This window comes from Cucurbita moschata, unplaced genomic scaffold (assembly GCF_002738365.1).
Source record: "Cucurbita moschata cultivar Rifu unplaced genomic scaffold, Cmos_1.0 Cmo_Scf00020, whole genome shotgun sequence".
Taxonomy (NCBI): Eukaryota; Viridiplantae; Streptophyta; class Magnoliopsida; order Cucurbitales; family Cucurbitaceae; genus Cucurbita; species Cucurbita moschata.
Genome location: NW_019268536.1, coordinates 2633237 through 2655144, shown reverse-complemented (window position 1 = coordinate 2655144; position 21908 = coordinate 2633237). Strand labels below are relative to the sequence as shown.

Here is a 21908-nt window from a genome sequence, read left to right as displayed (position 1 = left end):
CTTATGCTTAAAGTGGACGATATATCATATTATTGTGGAGAGTCGTGATTCCTAACAAATCTTAGTGCTACTATTGAAGATCGAGGTGTGACGGATGAAAAAATGGTAAGCAAAATTGAGACAAAAAAATAATTTAATCGGTTACAGCCCTCATTGCTAGTATTTAATCCGTTACGTCCCTCCGGACATATGAACACGGTGGCTTGTCTGAAATTAATATATATATATATATATATATATATATATATATATATATATAATCGATTAAATATGTAATTGAAAGTAAAAAGACAATTGAATTAATCTTCCTTCCCAATCCGCCATGGAATCCCACCTCTGGACTTCCATTGAAGAACAAACAAAAAGCATCGATTTACCCCAAAACGACGCCGTATTACCCGACCCCATTCTCTTCCCTACTTCTCCGGCCAGACCCTCCTCCGCGTCCGTCCCAATTCCGTGGGCAATGTCGTCGCCGCCGCGGACAAATCAGCAACCTTTTGTTTACCACTGCATAGCCTCTCTCCACCGGCCGGAGGGCAACATACTGTCAATTGCGATGACAAAGGAGTTTATATATGTGGGGTCGGAGAGTGGGCGGATTCAGTCGTGGAAGCTGCCGGAGTGCCCGGGAGTTGGGTTCATAAAGGCCAGCTCCGGTCAAGTTGGAGCCATGTTTGCGTGTGGGAGGATGGTGTTTAGTTCCCATGGGGATTACAGAGTTCGGATTTGGGAAGTGAAAATGGGAAATAAGAGATTGAAACCCAAAAAGATTTCGACTTTGCCCCCAAAACGCTCGCTTTTTGTGGTCAGAAACGGCCGCCGGCAGCTGCAGCAGCATTCCGATCACATTTCTTGCTTGGCTTACAACGATTCTGATAAGCTTCTCTATACAGGTAAAATGGGTTTTTATTTATTCATCAGTACAGAGTTCCACGTCGGCTAGTTTCAAGAATGATCATCAATTTATAAGTAAGCATATTTATGGGTACGAAGCCTTTTGAGAACTAAAAAACTTATGCTCAAAGCCGACAATATCATATCATTGTGGAGATCTATAATTCCCAACATGATATTCAATGTCGAACAAAAAAGTTGAATGTAGAGTGTACTTTGTTCGAGTACTCCAGAAAATGAGTCGAGTCTCGATTAAGGAGAGGCTGCTTTAGAGCTCCATAAGCCTCAAGGGAGGCTCTACAGTGTATTTTGTTCGAAAGGAAGATTGGATTTATAAGTAAGAAATACATCACGATATGAAATCTTTTGAGTTAGTTCAAAGTAGAGAATATTATAGTACCGTGGAGATGGGTGATTTTTAATATTATTTTTGTTTTGAAAATTTATATTAATGTTATAGTTTTATGAGATTTTTATTTATTGATGAAGGTTCATGGGATAGCACAGTGAAAGCTTGGAATATCTCAGAAAATCGATGTGTAGATTCATTTGTAGCTCATGAAGGCCATGTAAATGCAATTGTCATAAACCAAGAAGATGGTTGCGTTTTCACTTGTTCTTCTGATACCTCTGTCAAGATCTGGAGAAGGGTTTATGGAGAAAGCTCCCATATTTTAACCATGATTCTCAAGTTCCAACTCTCCCCCGTCAACGCGCTCGCCCTAAGCCTCCCGTCGTCGTCGAAACCATGCAACTTTCTCTACTCGGGTTATTCGGATGGCCACATCAACTTTTGGGAGAAGGAGAGCTCCTCGAGTAGGTAATGTTAAATCACAGCTCAACCCAACTATTTTTTATTTTCCAGTAGAATTTGAAAATAGAAAATAGAGAGGAAATCGAACACATACTCTCCTAAATCATTCCTTCATTAAGTTGAACACAAAGTGCCCTTAATCGAGTAGCTTCCCTTTAATCGAGGCTCAACTCCTTTCTCTGGAGCCCGTACACCCTTTGACTACACTTTCGAGGCTCACAATTCTTTGTTCAATATGTGAGAATTCTATTGACATGACTTAGGCATGGCTTTGATACCATGTTAGGAATCTATTGACATGACTAAGTTTAGGGCATGGCTCGGGCATGCCTCTGATACTATGTTAGGAATCACGGATCTCCACAATAGTATGATATTGTCCACTTTGAGTGTAAACTCTCATGGCTTTGCTTTGGGCTTCACCCAAAGGTCTCGTACCAATTGAGATAGTATTCCTCACTTATAAACCCACGATCTTCCACTAAATTAATCAACGTGCACTCTCAATAATCCTAAACACACGTTTTGTTAAAATCAATTGAAAATAGGAGACATTATAAGACATTTTGTAAAAACTACTACCAATCAAGAATATGAGATATTTCAAGACACTCAGTAGAAATTACTATGCTCTGTGCTTCAATCGAGAACACTAGGTAGAAACTAATACAATCTATTCCTAAAATATGTAAATCTTTTTTCTAAAATATTTAATCTTCGTTCGTAAAATGTCTAAACCATTTTATATAATTATCCTACTTTAACTCGAGCGAGGATGTTTTAACATATTCATGATAGGTACAATCATGGAGGGTTGTTACAAGGCCATCACTTCGCAGTTCTGTGCTTAGTAACGGTAAAAGATTTGATTCTGAGTGGGTCAGAAGACACGGCGATAAGGATATGGAAGAGAGAGGAGAGAGGAAATGGGTATGTTCATTGGTGCATTTCAGTGATCGAGGGGCACCATGGGCCAGTCAGGTGCTTGGCGGCGGGCATGGAGATGGATAACATGGGGAATATGTTGGTTTGCAGTGCCAGTTTGGATCAGAGCTTTAAGGTCTGGAGAGTGAAGCTTTTTCCTCCCCCGGCGATGAACAGGTCGGAGATGAATGTGGAACAGTTGAGGAAGGAGATTGGTGGATGTGAAATGAATAATCCTGTTCTTTCACCTTCTTGGGTAGAGAAGAGGAAGCTTCAATTTGATGACTATTATGTATCTAAGAATAATAATAATAATCCCTTTTAATTACTTTCCATGGGATTGATTGTCCGTTCGATATTCAGGATATCATCGTGGATAAGACCCCAAGTCCCCTCTTTTGATGTTTAAACAATCATTGTGTTCGTTGTTATCGAAATTCTCCCAATATTTTAGTAGCAGACTAAATGAGTTTAGATTGGTCGAGAACTTTGATAGTTTTAAACATTAAAGGCAGCAACAAGAAAAATTAATACGGTTCCTGCCACACAGTTCAGGTCTATCCATGTCTCACAGTAAATTCAAGCTATATTTAAGACATAGCTCCATTTATCCTTAAACTTTAAAAAAATTCTCAAAAGTATTCTTAAATTTTCAAAATGTTAAAAAATAAATAAAATTTACTTTTTAGTTTTGAATTGAAACCGGTTAATACTTTATTTCAAAAATACTTTTAAACTTTTAAAAGTTTTACTAATATTTTTAAATATTTTTCTATATAATAAATTTCAACAGAGGCCCTTTATTTATCTGGTTGGTTCTTCCTCAACTCAACACAAATTTAGAGAAATTGGATATTTGGAGTGTAATAATGGTTTCGTTTGTGTATTAATGGTAATAATATATTTTAACTTAAAAAAAAAAATATTTTCAAGGGTATTTAGGCTATTTTTTAAATATAATGGTTTTATAACAAAATAGTAACAATTTTTTATTTAAATTTTAAAAATATTATTAAAAAATTTAAAAGGTTAGATATAAAATTTAGGAATATATTTATTAATTTAATAAAAAATAATAAAATTGGGTGTAATTCAAAAAATGAGGAAGGACATGATAAACAGAGACAGCCGACAGTGCATTTCCCAAATATATAATTACAGAGGTGAATTTCATTCAATTCCTTTTTGATTTGACGCTTCAATTTATTAATATAGTTACTGTCAAGTCAACATCACATCACTGTTGTCATATACCATGACAAGCTGTCTTAATTTGGACGTTGACTTTCAATATTAAATTTTGTTTTTAAAATCCAACTTCCAATAATTTTTTTTTTTTTTTAATTTTCCTAGTTACCTTAAATTTATAAAATTATTATTAAATAACTCTCCAATTTTCAGATTCCTTTTTTTTAATAAAAAATTATGAATTAACTATACATTTAAGTACAATTTTGAAATGTATTTTAATAAATATGCAATAAATAAGTGCAATTTTTCAAGAAATACAAAACTAGATCACTCCTATATTAATTAAAAGTTAATAAAAATTTCCACGTAATTTAGTAATTACATTTCATCAGAATACTCCGTCCCATTCTGCAAAGATCGATTACGTGTCCCGTTTTTCGTACACGTCACGCGCCAAACTTTAAGAACGCCGTCCAGGCTTCCGCTACAAATGGTGCAGCCGTCGTCGGCCTCCTCCACCACCTCTTCAGAAACAGAGCCGGAAAACGCCGCCACGCACCTCACTGGCCCACGGTGCCCGACAAGCACCGCCAAACACGTGTGCATCTGACAATCCACCTCATCCCTGGCCCACACACGACACGTGGTATCCGCGGACCCACTCACCACGTACTTCCCAACGGTGGCCAAACACATGACCGCGTGGGTATGGCCTTGCAACGAACCGCCGTACTTAAGCTGGCCGGAGAACCACCCTGTGAGCCAAAAGTGGAGGTATCCATCGCTGCAGCCGCCGTAGAGGAGGCCAGAGTCGGTGGCGAGGCTGAGGGTTTTGACCGGAGAGAACTTGGTAGGGAGGGTAACGACGAGGGAATGCGTGGGGCGGTCGCTGCGGGAGAAGTTGCGCCGCCAGACTCTGACGGTGGCGTCGTCGGAGGCGGTGTAGAGGAGGCCGTCGTCGGCGGCGATAATGGCGTTGATTGGCTCGGAATGGGCTTGGATTGTTTCCACGCATTTGAAATCGGAGATTCGCCAAATTTTTACGGATTTGTCGAGTGATGATGAATATAGAACATCGTCGGAAATGTTGATCGCCAGCGACGTTATTGGACCCATGTGCTTCATCTGAAACGTAATTAATTCTATTGGATGATAAAAGTCACACGTGGCTAATTTAAGGAATCGTCATGAGTTTATAATCAAGGAATATTCTCTCTAGTGGCATGAGACCTCTTGGAGAAGCCTAAGCAAAGGCACGAGAACTTATGTTCAAAGTAGACAATATCATACCATCGTGGAGAGTCGTGTTCGTCTAACCAATTCAACCTTAAATTTATTACACATTAAAAAAAAAATCACTTTTAAATGTTTAATTATAATTACAATAAATCGTAAATGTAATTTCCTAAATATATATATTTTTATATTATAATAATAGTAACTCAAAGAAATGCGCTATAATACATGTAATTAGTAAATTTATATATATATATATTAAAAAAAACAATATTATTAAATGTATTAATTAAATATACTTAAAATAAATGGTATATTGAGTAGCTCAACCGAAACTATGTCCAAAGCAATAATGGTCATAAAGAATACAACACCAATATTTATTGGATTTAAAAAAAAAATATTTATTGAAAAATAAATAAATTAATGTATGAATTTGATGGTTTCTATACAGTGATGTCTCTATCTTGATTTAAATATATATTTAGTTTAGAAGCAAAAGAGAAAAATTGAATTACCATTTTGTCCTTCCCTGAAATGTAGCTTCTGACATAATTTCCGGTGGCCGGAATAGTGGCGAGGCGGAGATGTTTGAGGCCTCTATCCCAATTCCGCCGCCAGACACGAATCTTGCAATCACTATACGCCGCATAGACTTTGTCATGAGAAACCTGCAAGGCCACCGCCATGGAGGCCTTTGTTTTAAGCTGGCCACACTCCGTGAAGTCCGGCAGCTTCCAAATTCTGACTAAGTTGCTGTCAGAGCCAGTGTAGAGAATATCGTTAAAGATGGCAATGGATAAGATCTGGCCGTCTTTTTTTAGGACAGACGAGACGCAGCGGTGAGAAATCAGTAGGTCGGAGAGTTTGGTCGGTGCGGCGGCGGTGGTAGAAGCTGGGTGGAGAGGGGAGGTGGCTGGGGAGTTGTGGAAGCTTTGAGGGAGAGATGGGCAGTTGTTGAGGTGAGGAGGTGTGAAGGGGAATTGAGAAAAGGAAGGTTCTTTGGTGGAGCTGCTTCTGTAAAACCGGCGGCCGGCGGCCGCCTCGGTAGAGGAAGTGGCGGTGGCGGCGGCGGTGGTGGTGGTTGTTTTTCGGGTTTCTTTAATGGAGAAGGAGATGTTTGGAGGTGAGGAGTCCGGTGAGTTTAGAGAGGCCATTCTCTCTTGTTTTAGTGCTGGGGTGTGCTGAAATGTAATGGAACCAAATGTGTAGTGTGACATTATTGTTTTTTTTTTTTAAGGATTATTATTTGTGTGGGTTTCATTGGGTCCATTAATGGGAGCTTCAAATCTTAATTAAAAGTTATCAAAATAAGGAAATAGAAGTCTTGGTCGGAAAATTCGATCCATATCTTTGTCGAGAGTATATGTAGAGATATTCACGAATGCCGTAAGACTTTCAGTTCCTATTTCCGTCACCTCAGTCATTGTCTCCATTTATCTTCCATTTATCTAGTACAGAGAGATCTTCCCAGTCTCTCACCGATTCCAGTTTAAATGGTGAATCTCGATCCTATTCCAGATGAATACCCACAGAGCCCCGACCCCCACAAGTTAAACTTTGAACTATTAAACAGTGAATTGGTAATCTACCTAATTTCCTTCGAAGGGAGCCAATCTTCATTATAGTCATTTGTTATTCCACTAAAAGAATCATCGTCTCATAATCATAAGTGAGATTTTTACCTCGTACACTTCCTTTTTAGATAATTAATAATAATACATTAAATAATAATAAAAAAAGAGATTAAAAATACTCTCGTTATAAAAGTGATGGACTAGCATTTTTACCAAAAAAAAAAAAAAAAAAAAAAAAAAAAATCTAGCCAACCTTATAGTAAAAAGATATTTTCTAGATAAAAATAAAAATGATTACATGTGTATTCAAAATACAAATGCATTAAGTACATAAGAGAAAATTAAATTTATTGCGTGAACTAATATAATATATTAAAAAAAATATATAAAAATGTAAGTTAGCTAAATTTAGTGAATTTTAAAAACATGAAATAAATATAATTTGAAAGAAAGAGAATTAGTGTGGGTGTTGTAGTCGAGTCGATCAGAGAAGGAAGGGGGAAATAAATGAAGGCATGGCAATCCAAGATTTCAAGCCCAAAACAGACTGTTCGGTTAGAAATCGACCATACCAACACCGCCATGAGCTTCGACACCACCATGAGAGCTCAATCCTCAACCCCTCAAAGCCCTACTTCCAAACGGATGCTTGACCGCGCCCTCTCCTCTCGTAGAGTCCCTCATCACAGCGGCGATCTTGACGACGACGACGACGACGACGATGTTTCGAAGACGAAGAAGCACAATTTCTCCTTCACTCACCGGCTTTCCAATTACTTTGCTCGAATCGGACCCATTTCGGCCTGTCTTGCGCTCCTTGCCTTAATCCTTCTCTTGATTTCCTCTTTGATATTCTTTCACTCCCGCAGATTTGTGTGCGTTTCGTCTTATGATCATATTTCCCGCTCTGGATTCTTCGGCGTGGACGGGCTGGATTCGGATTTCGGTTCCCTCGGTGTGCCCTGGTGTAAGTTGTCTTGTTTATCCCTTTCTTCCCTGTGAATTGTGTCCGATCCACTCTAATTTCTCTGGCATTGTCGAGTTTTAGATCTCTTATACTTGTCTCAATATAATTGAAAATTAGATGCAGAACTATAATCAATTTACTTTCTGTATGATGAAAAGGAAACATCGAAAACAGCGGCGTTGTTTGTGGAATTGAATCTGTGTAACGCTTTTGTTGTAACAAGTTCGTAGTTGTAGTCTGATTAAATGCTATGAAATTCCTAAACTTGTTTCTTGTTGAATTTGCTGATTAAATTCTATGCAGAACTAAAGTATTTAATAATGTTGAATTTTCTGGATTACGATTAAGGTTCCTTATGAATGAACTAGTTCTATTCTCACTGACTTCACAGCTCTAGGTTCTAGTCTGATTAAATGATATGAAGTTCCTAAACTTGTTGCTTGTTTGAATCCTTATAATCCCATCGTTGGCAAAAGGCAGATCGAAACATGGAAAGACTGTGGAATGGACTACAAAAGATTTACTAAAGGGCTTGGAAGAGTTTGTCCCAATTTATGAGACTCGTCCCATAAAAAACAACATGTATGGAATGGGTTTTGATCACAGCTTTGGCCTTTGGTTCATTGCTCGTTGGCTAAAGCCAGATTTGATGATTGAGAGTGGTGCATTCAAGGGACACTCAACTTGGGTGTTGCGGCAAGCAATGCCAGATACGGCAATTATTTCGCTATCACCTCGTCACCCCGAAAAATACTTGAAGAAAGGGCCTGCTTACGTTGATGCTAACTGTACGTACTTTGCTGGAAAGGATTTTGTAGATTTTGGAAGTGTTGCTTGGAAAAAAGTGATGAAAGAACATGGAATTGATGATCTTAGTCGAGTTCTTGTGTTTTTTGATGATCATCAGAATGAACTAAAGAGGTAACCAGAACTTTATTGTGATAAAATATTTCTGTTGTCTATTGATCTACACAAGCTGTTATGCTGAAAATTTGTGTTGTAATTTGAGTGCAGAATAAAGCAGGCTGTGAAAGCCGGCTTTCAACATCTTGTTTTTGAGGATAACTATGATACTGGTACAGGAGATCACTATTCTTTAAGGCAGATGTGCGATCAGTTCTATATTAAAGGTGCCTGCTCTTCCACTTGTATCTCATTCCACTTTGCTTTGTTTTTATACTGTTTAAATATGCCTAGGTTAAAAGACGACACAATTTCTTCTTCACATCATCTATTGGGGGATTGTGCAACCACTCAAGCCCTCTAAGCCCTCCATCAGCAGATATTGTCCTTTTTTAGGCTTTCCCTTTTGGAGTTTCCCTTGAGGTTTTTAAAACGCGTTTGCTAAGGAGAGGCTTCAACACCCTTATGAAAATGCTTCGTTTTCCTCTCCAACCAATGTGAGATCTCACAATCCGCCGCCCTTCGGGGCCCAGCGTCCTCGCTGGCACTCGTTCCCTTCTCCAATCAATGTGGGACCCCACAATCCACCATCTTCGTGGCCCAACGTCCTTGCTGGCACCCCCCCTTTAGGGCTCAACCTCCTCGCAGGCACATTGCCCGATGTCTGGCTCTAATACCATTTGTAACGGTCCAAGCCCATTACTAGCAAATATTGTCCTCTTTTGGGCTTTCCTTTCTGGAATTCTCCTTAAAGTTTTAAAACGCGTCTACTAGGGAGAGGTTTTCATACCCTTATAAGAAATGTTTCATTCCCCTCTCTAACCGATGTGGGACCTTACAGATTTTCTCACGAGGAGCCTTCCTTAATACAAACAAAAGCTGAAATCTAAAGAGAAATTTAGAACTGATCCATGTGATGCTTGTAATATTTTCAGGATATAATGAATTCTAAATGATTTCCTGGGTTGCTTTGACTTATTTGAAACTGATACTGTGAGTTTATGTCTGCGACAAATGAATTTGAGGTTTATTTGAATGCTTTTATATTTCTGATTTAGGAGGTGGGCACAGTTGCTTCAAGGACAGTGATGAAGCTAGAATCAGAGCAAAAAGGAAGTTGTTCTGGGAAAAGGCAGTGGATATAGAAGAACTTTGTGGTCCATATGAATCCTGGTGGGGTGTCCGAGGCTACATGCGTGACGATTTTAACCATAGTAATAGGGCTATTTCCCATGCCGAGCACTTCCAAAACAGCAGGTACCTGGAGTCAATTCTTGATGTTTATTGGGAGCTGCCTCCAGTTGCTGGCCCTTCCTTAACACACCAGACTAGATACGATCCTGCTCGTGTTTCCAGCCCTATTGTCGAAGATGGCAGGTACGGGTTGTTCCGACGGCTTGGTTTAGCTCAACTCGAGACTTCTGTATTTAACGGATACACACAGATGGTCTATATTCAGGTATCTTAACAATAGCTGGGAGAGGATATGGCAGAGATTAGGCATTTTACCCTACTGTCAATAGTTAAAGACCTTAAGGTCTTACCTGGTTTATCTTGTAGTCGTCCCCTAGTCATGAAATGCCATCTTTTTTCCTCACCCCTTCTGTTTTTCATATTTGAAGTCAAGTTAGGGACAGATGCTCTGTTCAAACATATTACTAGTGGTTTTGTTGATGACAGTTTTACACATCGCCCATACCGACATCCTGTGTTATCGAACCTCAATTAACTTTAGCAAACTGTTTTCGTACCCGCTGCTCGTACGACCTACGAGCAATCTTTAGAGCCTTAGAGGGAACAAATTTGCAAATCATGCCATTGTGATCTACCGGACGTGACGAGAGGCTGATAGGATAAACTAGATCATGATCGTGATAACCACCGCTGAATATGCTAAGAGAGATGTGTCCCTGTAAGTGTACATTTGATTCAGAAGATATTTGAAAGAGTACTATAAATATACCATTAATTAAACATTTTCATTAATATTATATAAAATGACTTCCATCATTTTCATTAATATTATATAAAATGACTTCGAACAATTTCAAACAAGAAAAAAAATATTAAATTTCTATGGACATGTCAGGGTCTGAATCGATATTTGATTAAATATAAAGATAAATAACATTTTAACTTGGGAAATTATAAAATATTTAAAAATTTAGAATTACCTAAAATAATGTTAGTATTCTTCATGTGTGCAGGCAAATTAAAATAATTTATCTTTTATCAAAGAAAAATAATAATATTTATTTTATTTTGAGGATTTTTTTTTTTTGGACCGTGTTTGGTTGGGCAGAGGATCCAATTTGTGTTGCCCAAAGGAAAAAAGGGCACACAGACCCAAACGGAGCTGATTGATGAGGTAGCGGTTGCTCCGCGTTTGGCGTCGCTCTTCGTCAATCACTTTTCTTCTTCTTCTTCTACAGTTCCTCTCCCGCCATTACCAGCACGACGGAGCTCCTTCTTCTTCACCGCTTCTCTCTGCAACCCTGATATTTGTCATGGTCTTAGAAGCCCTAGCAGCAGCCTCCTCCACTGCTTCGCCCCCTTCCACCAGCAACTTCAATCTTCCACCACCTCCTGAAGATGCGTGGAGTCGTGCTTATCAGCGACTACATCCTCGCTGGAAATCTCTTTCCCACTCTCACCTGGTACCTTCATATCCCTCTCTTTCTCTCTCTCTCTCTCTCGCCCTAAACCTTCTTCACGAATGTCTGTTTTATTTGTTCATAGCTGCCTCGACTCTACGGTGTATGTCTCGTATTCATTTGTTTATTTGTATATATTTGAGTTCGTTTGTAATAAATAGCTTTACCGATGATCATCTATGCGATATGGTTGGAAATGTTCCATTCGTGTAAATTGAGCTTCTGGCTTATTGTTTGTTTCGTTAATCAAGTCATGTGAAAGTCAGATTTTCTTGTACGTGCACCTTTAGCTGCATTTGTTTTAATTTGTTATTGGTTGGTATATCCGTAGTAATTTATGATTCTCTCTATGTTTTTTTCCTGTCGATTCTGTAGTCGGCCATTCCAATTTCGATATCGAAAGTTAATCAAGTGGATGCGGCACGGCTAGATATTGAAATGTCGGCCATGTTGAAAGAACAGCTGGTTAAGGTCTTTGCTTTGATGAAGGTATCTGTTGCTCCTTATTCTGACTTCGAAATGTAAATACTTGGCCAGTGAAGTTATCTAGGCGTCATTCAGTATTTTGTTCTACTTTGATGGATTAGCCAGGAATGTTGTTTCAATATGAAGCTGAGCTTGATGCTTTTTTGGAGTTCCTTATTTGGCGGTTTTCAATTTGGGTAGACAAGCCCACACCGGGAATTTCTCTCATGAATTTGCGGTACCGAGACGAACGTGCATTGGAGGTTCCAGGAAAAGGTAAGGTGGTCTAAACAGCTCCTGCTATGCTTCTTTTTTAACCGATTGTTATTGTCAGGATGATGTAGGAATGAAATCAGTTTTATTCAAACTTGACATTGTAAGATAATTATAAATTCATTATGAAGTTCTTAGAATTAAAATTCAAGCAGCCATGGAACTGCTATGATTAAATCTTCATAGCAATTAGCAATACGATTGTCAATTACTAGTTCCATTCATGAAAACATTATTAAATTTTTTGCTAAACTACTTGATTTACTCATGGCTCTGGACTTCTTCTGCAATACAGTTAGAACTGGATTGGAAGGACCTGGCCTCACAGTTGCTCAAAAGATTTGGTATTGCGTGGCCACTGTGGGCGGTCAATACATGTGGACTCGTTTACAATCATTTTCTGCCTTCCGTAGATGGGGAGATTCAGAGCAGGTACTGATTTTCAGAAAGTCACCACCCCTACCACGTGGACAACCTTCTAGTTTTGGATGTTTGTTGAGATTAACCCTGTATTTTGTTCAGAGGACACTGGCTAGACGAGCATGGCTTTTGATACAGCGCATAGAAGGAATATACAAAGCTGCTGCATTTGGCAACTTGCTCATATTTCTGTACACAGGAAGGTATGGTTTTCAGCATTCGATGTGTTTCCTTCTCAATAGACTCTTCCACTCCAACAGCTTGAAGGGATTATTTGTGCATAATTCATGCTAAAAAGGTGTTTTCAAAGGATTCCGTGCTCGTACTATCAATGAAATGATTTCTTATAAATTTAAAAAAAAAAAAAAAAAAAAAAAAAAAAAAAAATATATATATATATATATATATATATATATATATTGTATGTATGTATATATTGTGCAAGTGAAAAGCATACTTATCAGATTCAGGGCTTAGTGATTTCCCTTCATTTCTTCTGTTTTGTTTTACGATGGAAAAAGGAAAATGAAATTATTTTTCCATCGATAATATACAAGTTTCTGTCGGTAGGGACTAGAGAATGAATGCTTCATTTTATTTATCAGTCAAAGGACATGTTGGGTTTCTATATTAATGTGTCTGCCGATGAATCGGGAGCATTCCGTTATTCTGTTTAAGCCTGAATTAGCATTCTGCGGATACATTTGACTGCTTTACTTTTCACTCAATCTAGACATTGGCTGAGACAATTTAATTACTTCTACAGTCATATTGTTGAAACTTGTGTCGATGATCCTTCTCTCATATGCTTGTCACTCAGTTGTATTGGTTTAAATGGTTTAAGTATTTGTGTTGTGGGACTTATATAAAAGTGGTGGTTGTCGGTTATCATGAGTAATTTACCTTCTTGGTCAACTTGTTTTGTAGCATCTTATTTTTGGTGTGGTGCAGGTATAGAAATCTTGTGGAAAGGGTTCTCAGAGCCAGGCTTGTTTATGGGAGTCCTAATATGAACAGGGCTGTAAGCTTTGAGTATATGAATCGCCAGTTAGTGTGGAATGAATTCTCGGTAACTTTTTCTCTTCCTTCTAGTTTGTTGCAGAAGCGTTGGATTTTTTACTAGTTTAGAACTAATTGTCACATTTCTTTCTTGATTTCAGGCACATATTTTCTCGTAATGTGTTATTGTTAACCATATGATGATTAGCTCATCACCCTCTTCCATTTTCTCTAGAAGTGGCATTCTATTTCAAGTCAAGCATGATACATATTCTCTGGTTGTGTCCTGTTTTAAGTCTAGCATGGAAGAACTGTATGTTTGATGAAAATTTTCATCTAGATAGAATTTAAATTTACTTCAAGTTTCAAGTAGTTCATATAGGTTTTTCATTTGGTTTTCAGTGGTTCAGTATTGTTTAGTATATGCATGCATGCATGAATGTGGGAAGAAGGGTTTCAATTTTTTTGCCCAATGCCATGCTAATTGTAACGTTATTGTCCATAGTAGGGAGCATTTGTCCTCCTTAACGTTTAATTTTTTTCTGCTGATAACAGGAAATGTTGCTATTGCTCCTTCCTCTTCTAAATTCTTCTACTGTACGAAACTTTCTTCGTCCATTTTCTAAGGATAAGCCTTCAAGCTCAGCCGAGGATGACAGTGCTTGTCCAATTTGCTTGGCAAATCCTACAATTCCGTTTCTGGCTTTGCCTTGTCAACACAGGTTAGTCATTTTTCTGACATCATTGTATTGTTAAACCAAAAAACTACTATTCGTCCTATAAAAAAAGGAACAAACAAAACAAAAAAATTAGTTGTGTTTATTCCAAAAATGTAGGACACTGGAATAAAAGTTCAGACATACATATTATACTTTTCAATCAAATACTCAATTTGTTTTTTTCTTGAATTCGGTAATAAAATAAATGTTATAAACATAAGAATGTTGGTTGATGTAGTTAGTTCTATGCTAACCAAATGAACAAAATTTAAATAACTCAATATCTATTGCAAAGTTTCCTAAAAGAATGCAAAGTTTCCTAAAAGAAAAATCAAGTATGATCGTACAATTATATATTTGGTAGAAGTATGACAAACAAGTCTAATGCGCAATCAGTATTTTTCTCCAATGTTTTTGAATTTCCTGCATGTTTGACAGTCCAAGCTTCTTAAGTTCACCAGCAGAAATTGAAAAGAGCAATAGAAGATTTGAAATTCTGATGTTAACTGTCAAGCAACACTCATAGATGTATTTCCAAAGATAGCTGGATTTCATGTCTGTATAATTGTATACATTTATTCTCACAGTCTCATCAGCATAGGCATGAGATGGAGAAAATTATTAGCAACTCCTATTTATGTTTCTTTTTTTCTATCTGCCAGATACTGTTACTATTGCCTTCGGACGCGATGCATGGCAGCTCAATCATTTAGATGTTCCAGATGTAGCGAGCCTGTGGTGGCCATGCAGCGGCATGTTGAAGGTACTTCTACTACAAATCTAAAACGGTGATTGTGCCCCCAGGCAAAGGGAGCAAATACAATAACAAGTACAGTTATATTAATATAAAAAGAAAAATGCTTCAATGTTGCATTTAATTTTTTTTTTTGCTTGAAGCATCATCACATGCTTACAGAGAACCAACTTCCCTGGAAAGGCATATCTTGTATTGTGTAGTAGGCCTAGTAGGGGGCTCATTCTTTTTTACTTCCCGTTTTCACCCTGTAGTTCAGGTACTCGCTGATTAGTTTGTGATTAAATTACCCTGCAGAAGTTGCACGATAAAATAATATGCTTCTTTCTTTACCCTGCAAAAATTTATTCTGGAAAGTTTGTGTTCTTTAATTCAAATGGTCTAGATTGAAGTTGAGTACTTTTTTATTTCTTTGGTCTTTCCATTTCCACAAGTTTCTGTGTTCTTTAATTCAAGTGTTATAATGTTGATGCATATTGCCATGTGGTTATAATTTTTTGACATCCACTAGTGGTGTCCATGATTTTAGAGTATAATTCAAGTTTATAAAAATACTAAACTTTGTACTGTATTAACTTCTACAAGCTATAAACTCACCAGTTGAATGCATGTTATAGAAATCTTTAATATTCAAAAATCTATTAAAAAGATCAACCTATTCTTCGTTTTCTATCAATATAAGTACTGCATGTGTAGACACCTATAATCATTTTTTTCCATTTTTATTCCACTGCTTCATTTTGAAAAACCAAAACAACAAAATTGGTTATAAAACCAGGCTTAGTAAACCAGCCAAACTTCTGAAAATGAAAAAAATTAGACATAAAATCGTTATCAAAGTTGACCATTTTGATATATTTCAAGTATGTTTTTGATGAACAAGAGAATGAAGAGGCAAAGAACAGGTAAATCACCTAAATTTCAATCTCAATTTTGTTTGTTTAGTTAAAATGACAAGTTATCCTCAATGATTGAGATAATGCACCTCTCCATATCTCGCGCACACAATACCGACATTTAAGCGAATCTGGAAAAGAGCTACATCTCAATCAAAATCCTGTCCAAATTGTTTAGAGGGCTACATCCCTGGGACAATGATGGCTCAACAACAGCACAATAGGTAATGACAAAAAAATAAGCTACAATTCAACCACACAATATCAAGGAAAAGAGGTCAAATTGCATAATAATCAATGAATAGAGAAGTTCCAACTGCGATCCATGGCATTTGCTGAACTTTCTTTTCATTACCAAGGAAAAGAGCAAAAAAAAAGTGAAAATGTTTCAAGAATCAATGACCTGAATAGAGGTCAAAATATAAGACAGCCCTGAAGAGAATAGATACCATTCTAGCAAGCAACCGGGCACAGGTTTAGAAGCTTTAAACTCCGAAGTTGTTCTATGCTCTTGTAATCTCTCACTTCGAACAAGGGGTTGTGCTCAATATTTGCAAGATAAATTATCTGTTTTCTCCCTGAAAAGAATAATGGGAAGATCAACCGAAACCTATATCAGGACATTGCACAATGTTTCTAAAAGAAAAATTCTGAAAACCTTGAGGATGGAGTATTAGGAGTTCAAATGATTGTGAAACTATTGTCTTTTATCAGATTTCTGAAAGAAACAAAGAAGAGGATGATTTGATCCAAGTATCAAGTACCTCTACTCTACTGGAAGAAGTGCCATTTCAATTTCCTGAAGTGATTTTCCTTTCGTTTCCACTACATTTCTCTTCACAAAAATAACTGATATCAAGCAAAATGCACCGAAAACTGTGTACAGGATCTGGGCTCCTATTTGCTCCAGTAATGGCAGGAAGAGTAAACCGACAAAAAAGTTTATCACCTGTTTATGTCCCAACCATCAAGAATGTCAGGCATCTACAAGATTTCCTTTCCTTAATTTCCATAACCTTTTCTTGTTGCATGAGAAGGGAAAACAGAAGAGAAGACAATAAACAGCGAAGGAACCACAAGCCAAACCAAAACGCAAAACATCCAATGAAGTTTAATTATCGATACATTAGCTTGTTTTATGGAGGTCGGGTGTTTTCCCCTTTAAATTTTGTTCTATTTTCAAGATTATAAAATAAAGAGATGGAAGCAAAGATCAAAAGCAGCACAGCAGATAAATAAAGAGATGGAACATCCTAACAACATCATATCAGGTTGAGCTGAGAAACTTAGTACCCAGTGCACCGACATGCAAAATGCCATTGCTTTTGCTCGAATTTGACCAGGAAATATTTCTGATAGGAGGAGACTAGGAACGGGACCGGCACCAAGAGAAAACGTCAGAACAAACCTGCATAATTCATCTTCTCCTAGTCAAAACATACACGATAAAAATCTTCTTGATAGAACATTCTACATTCATTTGTCTAGCTAAGCATTCCGAGTTTACTTCAGAATTAGGATGTTAATTACTCACAGTAACATGCCACCAGCAGACAGATAGAATGCTTCAGTGCTGGATGGAAATGAGCTTGCTCCTACCACTTGGAGGCCCATTGACACTACCTAGAACAAAACATCGCATTGTCAAAAAAATACCAATTGCAAGTAGAAAGTACAACCTAATCAAGGGGCTCACCAAAAAGAAATTTGTATTGGATTTTTAGTTTTACCGAATTTAGTTATATCGGTCTCATACAGGAGTAGTTTGCGACACTAGATAGGACCAAATGCTATAAAGAGCATAGCCATACATCTATTTTGATTCCATAATCCCTGAAAAAGGGTCCTATAGGAACTTTCTATAATGAAAATTCCATATACAATACAAAAGTAATAGAACTTGAAAAATATCCTATAATACTTTAGTTTTGAAATTCAGTCTCACAGTTTCTACCAAGACATTCTTCTAAACCAAAGAGATTTTTTTTTTTTTTTTTTTTTCCCCGGAAAAGCACTGGAATAGTTACCATGCCTGAAAAACTCCCAAGAAGCAGCACCCTTCTTCCAAGTTTATCCATCAGTATCATTGCAACAATTGACCCTGAAGGATGAAAAAAAAAATAAAAGGCATATACCAGCATAGTCTCATAGCGGAACTGGAAGATCATCCAATCAGAGCCAACGTACCTAAAAAGTTTGCTACTCCTATACAAATATTTGCGCGATCTGAAGGTACACCAAAACTTTTGAAGACAGTAGAAGAGAAATAGAAAACAGTGTTTATGCCAGAGAGCTGCTGTAAAGCAAAAAGGGTTGAACCAATGAAAATCACTGCAAAATTTGACATGTAAATGTAATAATTTAGAGAAAAAAAAAGTTTCATAAAGAGTTAGAAGTATGTGATAAACTATTAACTGATCAGTGATTACATTGTACATTACATTTGAAATGGCGGCCATGGAGTAAATCTGACAACATTACTGCTTCTGTATCATCTCCTCCATCAGGCTTTGACAATTCTGCATATGCATATTTAACATGTGCCTCTCCCAAAAGCTTCTCAAATTCAGCCTCAGCTTGAGAAGTTCTTCCACTCTGAAACAAACCCAGAAAATAAGTTAGAAATCACTTCAAATGTAAACAAGAAAGGGTGCATGAAAAAGCGGGATGAAACAATATAAAGTAGCATATGAGTGTGCGATGCTTGATCTTCAATTTGTTGCTCATCCAATAGAACTCATGAGAGACCAATGCAGAATTGTAGAAACAGATAATTATTTGACTTGGGTGATATAACTTGAATTTATCCTTGAAAAATATGCTGTCATTCTGAAATTGTAAGCACGATGAATAATCATTATAAAGGTAGTCAATGGTGGAACTATTGTATCTTGTGGTGTCATATGGAACTGGTTGACGGATTGAACCATGCCAGTGGAAAAACAGAGCAACTAACAATGAAATGAAGTAGGACACGAAGATATCAAAGACGATGACCAACATGAACAAGAAGGAAGAAGTAGAGATTAAAGAAAAAATTAAAGAAAAGGTTAACCGAGTCAGAATTCCTGGGAAAATGACTCAAATACTAGATATATCACTTCGCCAAGGCACGATATATCTATGTGAAATTAATTATATATGTGCATGTTTGGGGGAAAGAAACAGGACCTGTAATGCCCTAAACTTGCTTTGAACTCAACCAATTTACAATCTAGCACGTGAAGAAAGTGAACTCTCAAACATTAGTAGATAAACTTCCCAAGAGGCAATTGAAATTATATATCGATTATGACCTTGAAAAGCCAGTGAGGACTTTCGGCAGAAAACTCCATCAAAAGGGCAAGTAAAGCAGCAGGAATGATCGATACCCAAAAACAAGCCCGCCACCTGGGAAAACCTTCTAGTAAAAAAAAACTGTGATATGTGTTGATGTTCATAGAGAAATTGAGAACTGTCTGCTCTGGATGGATATGAAGCGACAACTTTTATGTAGTCTTCAACCACACATTTTCTTGGACATTACTTACCAACCCACTATTCCCTTGGCTTGAAGTCCCATAAATAGGGATCCCAGAAGACCGAGACAAGATGAAATCTGAGTAAAACTCCCAAAAGTTCCTCTTACATAAGCTGGTGACACCTGCTCAAAATGAATAAGGAAGAACTAAAAGCAACTCAAACTGTAGTTGGGATCTTAATTTTAATTCCAGAGAATGGCAAACTGTACAAATTTATCAAGATATTATGTACCTCAGAAACATAAAGTGCTGCAACAGCTGGGCCAAGGCCCATCCCAGTTCCAACAAATAACCTCCCAAGAAGCATTCCCCAGAGATTTTTTGTGGTTGCACTGCATTTATATTGCAAAATTAAAAAAGAATGTACAAGAATCAATACAGTAAACAAACAGCATTTGAATATTTACCAAATATCAAGAACAAACGTGGGTCTATTGACTAGAAATGGATCACTCAGGAAGATGATTCACATAATGCTTACCTCATGGATGCACCAATTATCATGGGTAATGCACAAAGCTGTAATGCTCGACGACGCCCTACCCCATCTGCAATCCAGCCACTGAATAGAGATCCAATAAAGGCACCACCTAAACATGTACTTACTACGAGACCTTCATTTAAAGAAAAGATTTGATTACTTTTTTCCTTTAAAAAACACAAACAAAAGACTAAGGTCATGTTTGGTAACCGTTTGATTTTTAAAAATTAAGCTTATACGACTTCCATTGTGAGTTCCTTTGTTTTGTCGTCTACTTTTTAGGAATGTTTTCAAAATTCAAGTCAAGTTTTGATAATTAAAAAAAAAAAAAAAAAATTAAAACTTGTTCTTGTTTTTTTAATTTGGCTTTCAATTCAAATGTTTTCTTAGGAATGGCTATCAGATAAAGCCTAAAATATAAGTTTTTGTAAGTACCTTCGGCCAATGTACTCCCACTAAAGGCAAGGTCCAAGGAAATACTCTCTAAGGTTTCGTTGACTACACTGCATCATCAAAGATAACAACTAATTGATTAAATCAATTTGAAAAACAATGGATAACAAAATAATAAAAATGATATATGGAGTGGTGATGATTGAGGACAAACCCAAGATGGTAGCCAAACAAAAATGAAGCAAGAGTCGCTACAATTACATGCGGCAAGGAGCGTTTCCATGAAGGGTATCCAGTAAGTCGCACTAAAACATGTTGAGTAGTCAAGCAGTTAGTATCATTCCAGACAACAAAGCAATCATGAGAATCTTGACAGAGCCATTGCTACCGCACCTGGACTCTCTTGTTTACCGTAAGCATTTACATGATCCTTTAACGCTACACGTTTGTACGTCGAGGATATGTCCACAACATGGCGCCCCCTCATGGCGTAATTCTAATTATTATAAACAAGCTCTCCTCAAATTCAGAGTAGAACAACTGCCTATTAGGAACCCGGTCTCAATAGGCCCTGGAAATTGATATACAGCAGAAAAAAAAGACCAAACCAACAAAAGTAGACACGATAAGAGATCATGAGTTTCATAAGGATGACGCCATGTCGATCTTAAGATCCAAAGGATCATAAATGTCCAAACGACAGCCATAATCAGCAGAGAGGACAAAAACCACGTGAATACAGAGTATCAACATAACTATTAGATAATTGAAATTTAACTTAATCTCTTCGCCGCAACTTAAAACATGTCTACACGGACCGCTGATTAATTATAAAGCACGATCAGGTAGACATCCATGTCAACATCTCGTAACAATCAATCCAATCAATGCAAACACAATCGATCATTTTCAACCACAAATTACCTAAAACATAAATTATCTATAAAAATAAAACCGATACGCATAATTTAACAAACATTCGAGGAAATGAGCAATAACATGCGAATGATCCAGAGGCGAGAAGCAAGCGTACCTCTGAGATCGCATAAGAAAAAAGCGAGACAAAAATGCTTGGAAAGAAGGTGCGAACGGTTTGAGCAACAATGATGAGGTTTCGGATCGAAGACAAAGGGATTTGAGCACTGGAAGTCGGGAAAAGTGAGCGGTAGCGTGCAGCGGAGGTTAAAAGCAGATGCAATGCAAAGCAATACAATGGAGTTGTCGGTTTCGGGGATTTGAGTATGGTTTGGTTCACTGCTAAAAGAAGCAAAGCGGTGAGGAGGAAGAAGGAAGTGATTCATGAATCATGTGGTGATCTTCGGGAAGCTTGAGAGAGCTCGTCTCGCAGGCTAACACCTGTGCTTCTTTGTCGGAACGGAGCGGCCCATTATTCATCTGTTCTTCTGCTCAGATTAAGCATCTTCTTGCCCAATCCTATTATGACACGTCAAATAAAAAGGTCAATATTCCCGCCATCAAAATTAATTTTTTCATTTGGTTTTAAAAATATTGTTTAATTTTCAAATTAAAACAAAAATTAAAAATACTCTTTAAAAATTTAAATCATTAATACTTTATTTAATTTTTTAAAAAAGTTATTTTAAAAAACTTACAATATATTATTTTTAAAAAAATTCAAAAAACATTTCTAAATTTTGTAAAAGATTAAAAATATTCTTACAATAAACCGTTAATATCGCATTTTCAAAAATATTCATAAACTTTTAAAAATAACAATCTTATGGTACGTATTATTTGTACATCAATTAATTTCAAAATAAAATGTCTCAAAGTTTGTTACAGAGTCTAAAGTCTTAAAGTACC

At 37.1% G+C, this 21908-nt stretch overlaps 5 protein-coding genes across 8 annotated transcripts; 3 read left to right on the top strand and 2 right to left on the bottom strand.

Annotated features, from left to right (window-relative positions):
* The first annotated feature begins 322 nt into the window (after nucleotides 1-322).
* Nucleotides 323-2960, top strand: LOC111458017 (protein JINGUBANG-like). The gene is made up of 3 exons (XM_023100496.1): nucleotides 323-896; nucleotides 1387-1717; nucleotides 2510-2960. Exons 1-3 carry the CDS (start codon nucleotides 323-325, stop codon nucleotides 2958-2960), a joined length of 1356 nt encoding a protein of 451 aa, XP_022956264.1.
* A 1244-nt stretch (nucleotides 2961-4204) lies between these two features.
* LOC111458015 (protein JINGUBANG-like) lies at nucleotides 4205-6228 on the bottom strand. The gene is made up of 2 exons (XM_023100495.1): nucleotides 5581-6228; nucleotides 4205-4951 (listed from the first exon to the last, which is right to left on the bottom strand). Exons 1-2 carry the CDS (start codon nucleotides 6217-6219, stop codon nucleotides 4205-4207), a joined length of 1386 nt encoding a protein of 461 aa, XP_022956263.1. The 5' UTR covers nucleotides 6220-6228.
* An 884-nt stretch (nucleotides 6229-7112) lies between these two features.
* LOC111457951 lies at nucleotides 7113-10211 on the top strand. Its single transcript, XM_023100413.1, has 4 exons — nucleotides 7113-7606; nucleotides 8083-8527; nucleotides 8621-8736; nucleotides 9568-10211. Exons 1-4 carry the CDS (start codon nucleotides 7147-7149, stop codon nucleotides 9975-9977), a joined length of 1431 nt encoding a protein of 476 aa, XP_022956181.1. The 5' UTR covers nucleotides 7113-7146; the 3' UTR covers nucleotides 9978-10211.
* Nucleotides 10212-10812: 601 nt separating this feature from the next.
* Nucleotides 10813-15136, top strand: LOC111457722 (peroxisome biogenesis protein 2-like). Its single transcript, XM_023100094.1, has 8 exons — nucleotides 10813-11166; nucleotides 11539-11652; nucleotides 11751-11904; nucleotides 12197-12333; nucleotides 12424-12524; nucleotides 13273-13390; nucleotides 13876-14042; nucleotides 14702-15136. The coding sequence occupies exons 1-8, from the start codon at nucleotides 11017-11019 to the stop codon at nucleotides 14829-14831; spliced, it is 1071 nt and encodes a 356-aa protein (XP_022955862.1). The 5' UTR covers nucleotides 10813-11016; the 3' UTR covers nucleotides 14832-15136.
* Nucleotides 15137-15838: 702 nt separating this feature from the next.
* On the bottom strand, nucleotides 15839-21465 carry LOC111457721 (probable plastidic glucose transporter 3). Of its 4 annotated transcripts, none has more exons than XM_023100092.1 (15): nucleotides 21118-21465; nucleotides 20478-20655; nucleotides 20299-20389; nucleotides 20127-20194; nucleotides 19692-19824; nucleotides 19443-19542; nucleotides 19220-19356; nucleotides 18986-19079; nucleotides 18131-18284; nucleotides 17877-18020; nucleotides 17722-17790; nucleotides 17224-17308; nucleotides 16983-17097; nucleotides 16454-16638; nucleotides 15839-16267 (listed from the first exon to the last, which is right to left on the bottom strand). In XM_023100092.1, exons 2-14 carry the CDS (start codon nucleotides 20569-20571, stop codon nucleotides 16456-16458), a joined length of 1467 nt encoding a protein of 488 aa, XP_022955860.1. In that variant the 5' UTR covers nucleotides 20572-20655; nucleotides 21118-21465; the 3' UTR covers nucleotides 15839-16267; nucleotides 16454-16455. The 4 variants fall into 4 exon arrangements, with proteins under 4 accessions (XP_022955860.1, XP_022955859.1, XP_022955858.1 ...); XM_023100091.1 differs by having other exon boundaries at nucleotides 17224-17312; nucleotides 17717-17790; nucleotides 20478-20580; XM_023100090.1 differs by having other exon boundaries at nucleotides 17224-17312; nucleotides 17717-17790; nucleotides 21118-21464.
* Nucleotides 21466-21908: the final 443 nt, after the last annotated feature.

Bases quoted from the DNA above. Each gene is read 5' to 3' on its own strand.
- LOC111458015 (XM_023100495.1), bottom strand. From the start codon at position 6,219: ATGGCCTCTCTAAACTCACCGGACTCCTCACCTCCAAACATCTCCTTC. The intron at 4,952-5,580 runs GTAATTCAATTT...ATTACGTTTCAG, and splicing joins TTTCAGGGAAGGACAAAATG to ATGAAGCACATGGGTCCAAT.
- LOC111457951 (XM_023100413.1), top strand. From the start codon at position 7,147: ATGAAGGCATGGCAATCCAAGATTTCAAGCCCAAAACAGACTGTTCGG. The intron at 7,607-8,082 runs GTAAGTTGTCTT...CGTTGGCAAAAG, and splicing joins TTCCCTCGGTGTGCCCTGGT to GCAGATCGAAACATGGAAAG. The intron at 8,528-8,620 runs GTAACCAGAACT...ATTTGAGTGCAG, and splicing joins CATCAGAATGAACTAAAGAG to AATAAAGCAGGCTGTGAAAG.
- LOC111458017 (XM_023100496.1), top strand. From the start codon at position 323: ATGGAATCCCACCTCTGGACTTCCATTGAAGAACAAACAAAAAGCATC. The intron at 897-1,386 runs GTAAAATGGGTT...TTATTGATGAAG, and splicing joins TGATAAGCTTCTCTATACAG to GTTCATGGGATAGCACAGTG. The intron at 1,718-2,509 runs GTAATGTTAAAT...TATTCATGATAG, and splicing joins AAGGAGAGCTCCTCGAGTAG to GTACAATCATGGAGGGTTGT.
- LOC111457721 (XM_023100091.1), bottom strand. From the start codon at position 20,571: ATGAGGGGGCGCCATGTTGTGGACATATCCTCGACGTACAAACGTGTA. The intron at 20,390-20,477 runs GTGCGGTAGCAA...AACATGTTTTAG, and splicing joins CGGTAAACAAGAGAGTCCAG to TGCGACTTACTGGATACCCT. The intron at 16,639-16,982 runs GTACTAAGTTTC...GGACATAAACAG, and splicing joins TTTGCATGTCGGTGCACTGG to GTGATAAACTTTTTTGTCGG.
- LOC111457722 (XM_023100094.1), top strand. From the start codon at position 11,017: ATGGTCTTAGAAGCCCTAGCAGCAGCCTCCTCCACTGCTTCGCCCCCT. The intron at 11,167-11,538 runs GTACCTTCATAT...TCGATTCTGTAG, and splicing joins CTCTTTCCCACTCTCACCTG to TCGGCCATTCCAATTTCGAT. The intron at 11,653-11,750 runs GTATCTGTTGCT...TTGATGGATTAG, and splicing joins AGGTCTTTGCTTTGATGAAG to CCAGGAATGTTGTTTCAATA.